This window comes from Cynara cardunculus (genome assembly GCF_001531365.2).
Source record: "Cynara cardunculus var. scolymus isolate 2C chromosome LG 9, CcrdV1, whole genome shotgun sequence".
Classification (NCBI taxonomy): domain Eukaryota; kingdom Viridiplantae; phylum Streptophyta; class Magnoliopsida; order Asterales; family Asteraceae; genus Cynara; species Cynara cardunculus.
The window spans coordinates 6175987-6180939 of record NC_037536.1 but is presented as its reverse complement, the minus strand read 5'-3'; the positions used below and the strand labels follow the sequence as shown (position 1 = coordinate 6180939).

At 35.2% G+C, this 4953-nt stretch overlaps 1 protein-coding gene across 1 annotated transcript; it reads left to right on the top strand.

The window, feature by feature from the left end:
* The first annotated feature begins 270 nt into the window (after positions 1-270).
* Positions 271-4374, top strand: LOC112518354 (aldose reductase). The gene is made up of 8 exons (XM_025126012.1): positions 271-473; positions 1662-1712; positions 1959-2032; positions 2139-2226; positions 2701-2907; positions 3252-3323; positions 3405-3647; positions 4061-4374. The coding sequence occupies exons 1-8, from the start codon at positions 333-335 to the stop codon at positions 4148-4150; spliced, it is 966 nt and encodes a 321-aa protein (XP_024981780.1). The 5' UTR covers positions 271-332; the 3' UTR covers positions 4151-4374.
* The last annotated feature ends 579 nt before the right edge of the window (positions 4375-4953 follow it).

Below are 4953 nucleotides of genomic sequence, written 5' to 3'. Positions count from 1 at the left end.
TTCCGAATGATCCTTCGTCTTCCAATTGTGGGTTTAAGTTTAATCGAGAGGCAGTTGAAAAAATGCCACGTGTGTGCCAGCCATGATCATGATTCTTGATCCATGAAGATGGAAGATCAACGTGGCGAGAAAGCAATTCAGAGTGTTGATGACACAGAAAAGCATGCGCTACGTGGTTAGCCATGCCAATTGCCACCATCCATCTCGTGTATATATATATATATATATATATATATAGTTTCACCACCACCTTCTTCTTCATCCATCCATATACCTATATATATACAGTATATATAATATTAATCGCAGGAATTATATATATATATATAATAATGGCTCAATCAACATTGAGAGCAAAGAAAGAAGAACACTCGTTTGTGCTGTTAAGCGGACACAGAATTCCGGCCGTTGGATTGGGGACATGGAGATCAGGTTCCCAAGCTTCCTACTCCGTCGCCACTGCTGTTCTTGAGGTCCACCACCTGCAACTTAAGTTTACATAGTCAAATTGTGTCCCCAGTTATCTACTTTATATATGACATTATTCACAAATTTCGTATAAAAAAATATCAATTAAATAGTTGATACAATATTTTAATATTAAAAATATCTTAAAATTTATTAAGAGGTTGTTTGTTTACTTCTTAATAATTTTATTAAGAGACTGTTTTTGAATCGTTAAAAAGTAAATTTTTTTTGATAAAAAAACTGTATTTTAATGGTTCTAAAACCTTCTATGATTTTGGGTTGTTTGTTTACCTCTTAATAGTTCTATTAAGATGTAGTCTTTGAATCGTTAAAAGATGAATATTGTTTAGCAATTTTTTTTTTGTCTTTTAAAGGTTTCAAAATCCTCTGAATGATTTTGTATCCTAGTTCTCCCTTAACCTTTTAGCTCCCTAATTTCATCGTAAACAAATACCAAACAAATATATTTTATTTTGCATTATAACATGAAAACCTCTAAATCATTATGACGACTGCACCAAATCATTCAGCAACTTTCAAATGACCTCTTATTAAAGTATCCAAAAATATTTTTTAAACTTATTAAAATACTTTTAGATAGAGCTTGTTTATTATTTTATCTTATAAACTTAAAGCATCTCCAATAAATTCATCAAAAACGGAGAAAATAGAGATTTTGAGAAATTTGGACATGTTTTTGCTACAACAAATTCTCTCAATTCTTTCGTTATTTTTTTGAGAAAGATTTGAGGGGTATAAAAATCTCCAAATTTGAATAACATCCGAAAATGACTGTAATGAGAGAGAAACACCAATGGGAAACTTTAAAATCAGATATTTAGATAGGGAAATAATATTTTGTTAGATATATGAAATATTTTTATAATATAATTAATGTTGTAATCTCTAAAATGAAAAAAACTGGTGAAACTAAATGAATTTTTGTTTTAAAGATTTTGAAGTTTCATTTTCCATTTTGTAGAATTTGTTAGAGATGTTCTTAAATCGTATAAAAGTTCTATTGGCATACTTGGACATTTTAGCTTTGCTATAAACCTAATTTTGTTGTAATAATTACTCGATTATTTATGAAAATTGAATTAGGTTAAAACTTTGCAATTCAGTTATTTACAAATTTTGGTTAATTAACTATGACTGATGACTTCGGTCTTGAAATACGACGGTGAATGCAGGCCGGTTATCGACATATTGATACGGCGTGGGAGTATGGTGTTCAAGAAGAGGTAATTAGAATTTTCAAAAATTCATCGTGACGGTTGATCCAACATACGATTTAATGAAAAGAGAAGTTTATGTATTTGGGTTTTTCTAATGAACTTAATCCACGGGATCGAACAGACCAACGAGGTTCGGTTTGTCGCTCATTCGTTACGTTATAGAAGAATAGTCTTTTTACTAAATAAACTCTTTTTGTGGTAGTTCATGTATTAAAAATGCAAATGATTGATGTATTTATGAAATATTTGTAGGTGGGGCATGGTCTGAGGGCAGCCATAGATGCAGGAATTGAAAGGAAAGATCTCTTTGTCACATCTAAGTTATGGTATATGCTTTTCAATATTATTTAATTTAAATACACTTCTGTTTATTAATTTATATTTTTAATACATGATTTGATCTGATTTTGATATAAAATGAGGTGCATGTAGGTGTACTGAGTTGTCCCCAGAAAGAGTTCGTCCGGCCCTTATCAATACACTTCAAGAGCTTCAGCTTGACTACCTTGATCTTTATTTGGTAATCTTATCTGTTCTTGTGCACATCTCCAATCAAAAAATCGCATGTTTGACGAGCCCGTCTTGAAAGTTATGATTTAAATAGACCTGCCATCTACCCATGGATGGACCCAACATGATGCCACCGTATTATTCTTTTGTTGAAAGGTGAAAAAATTTAGGTTCGGAAAAGGTACAACTATATTAATTTATTGTGTACCATCGTAAGTGTTTTGAAACTACAATGAAAACAAGTTCTTTTTTTAGAGTTGGTCTGCAAGGCCTTTCTTCCACCCTAGACCAGAGTTTGAATCATGTTAGTGTTATTTTCTTAGTCAAATGGTGTCAACGTTCGAATCTATTTTTCCTATATTTGTTTTTTATAATCAAATGGTGTCACTGTTTGAAAATTTCTTTGGGCCCGTCCCTGCATCTACCTAGAAAAGTAGAGTTGTTGCATTGCAAGAAGTTTCAAAACTTCTAATGTTGTCTACAGATCCATTGGCCATTTCGTCTCAAAGACGGAGCCAGCAAACCACCGAAGGCCGGAGATGTTTTAGAGTTCGATATGGAAGGGGTTTGGAGAGAAATGGAGAATCTTGTAAAGGAAGGTCTCATTCGAGACATTGGCGTCAGCAATTTCACTTTAAAGAAGCTCAATAAGCTGACCACTTTCGCTCGAACAATGCCTTCTGTCTGCCAGGTTACACACTTAACCACCTTTTTCTTGTTTTTTTGTAACCGTGGGTGTTCAGTGTTCAGCCCAGCTTGTATGCATATCGATTAATCCCATGAAGCCCGGAAAGGAACAACCAGAAAAATCTCCAATGGCCATGAGACTCCTGAGGAGCCTCGAACTATCGATTAATCCCATGAGGCCCTGAAAGAAACGGCCACAAAAATCTCCAATGGCCATGAGGACTCTCAAACTAGCAATCCTTATGAGGAGGATCCAGGCTACAACCTTTTTGCATCTAATGTCATTATTCGGGTTGTTTAATCATGCTTCTAAGTTGCTTTTTTCGATCATTTTGTTAAAATCTTTAGATGGAGATGCATCCTGGATGGCGGAACGATAAAATGCTGGAAGCATGCAAGAAGAACGGGATCCATGTCACTGTAGGATCACCGAACTCGTACTAAAACCACCATTGGTATTTGCTTGATGTCTCATTCATTTTATCGATGTCGATTTTTTAGGCGTATTCACCGTTGGGTTCACAAGACAACGGGCGAGATCTTGTTCATGACCCGACGGTAGAGAAAGTAGCAAGGAAGTTAAATAAGAGCCCAGGGCAAGTGCTAGTGAGATGGGGGATCCAACGAGGGACAAGTGTGATACCCAAATCGACAAACCCAGATAGGATCAACGAAAACATGCATGTCTTCAATTGGGAACTTCCTGAACAGGATTTCAATGTTCTAAGCAACATCCCAGATCAGGTTTGTGTTTCTCTATTGGGTGTATTTGGTAGTTTCATAGGACATTCAGAGCATGATTGTCAGCAGCTTCATGGGACTTGCAACTTATCTGGTTTGTTATACATTATTGTTTGGTAGTGTGGCTTATTTATTAAGCTTCTAGGGGAAGCTTTATATAGAAAGTCAATTTTTTTTTTTCTGAACTTGCCCCTCTCAATTAAAAGCACGTTCGTTCCATCTATAAAAAAACCCTCTCAATAAACCTATACAGACATGTTAATCCACACTAAATGGAAAACCAACCAAATAACCCCCTTAGACTAGCATAAAGAATGTTTTGTCAAACCCATTTGAACAAAGGTCAGGAATATAGGATAAAGAAGAGTAAATGTCGAATTAAAACCCTAAAGACGTAGCATATTTGTTGATTACAGAAGCGAGTTTTGAGCGGTGAAGAACTATTTGTGAACAAGAAGGATGGACCATACAGGAGTGTAGCAGATATATGGGATCATGAGGACTGAGGTAACAAACAGTCTCTGTTTCAGACATATGGGATCTGGATTCATGAATTTATGCTCTTTTTTGTTTGTAGAAGTAGAAAGTAGAAACATATGAGTAGAGGTGGCAAAGCATGGTGTTGGAATGGAAGCTAATAAGCTATAATAATAAGATGTTAAAGTTGTAGATATATGTGTATAATGAATGTAATGGTTATATGTGAGATGTAATAAGTTATAGTGCCCAATACTTGCCTATCAACTCTAATTTTACAACTCTTTTAGGTTGTTGATCCACAAAGATATGATAACCACCATAAGGGTGGTGTCTGATTGGTTTGAGTTTGGTTTTAAAGGTCAAAGGTACCAGGAGGTCACAGGTTCAAATCCAAGAAGAAATAAAAATACCCTTGTGGCCACGGAGGTTCAAATGCGATGACTCCAGGCTATCTGTAAAGCAAGTGGTCGTATTAGGATTAGTCGGCTCGCATAGCGGGTTGGATATCCAGGTTAATAAAAAAACAGATGTGATAACCATCTTTTGGAGCGTTTCATCTTATCAGTTCTACAACCATTGTTGTCTCACCGATTCCAAGGTCGAATGTTTCATCTTTTAAGGCTTTAAATCAGCACCCAACGGCTACTCATAGGTGTTCACGATTCGGTTCTATGCAGAACTGTAACCTAAGGTACCTAAACCAAACCCGAACCTAAGACGGGGTTCGATTCACGATTATCCACATTTATAAAAGATATCATTAGTAATATAAAATCCATATTAAGATAAAATATTTAAACCAGTTACATGATAACTAGACAAAAATATT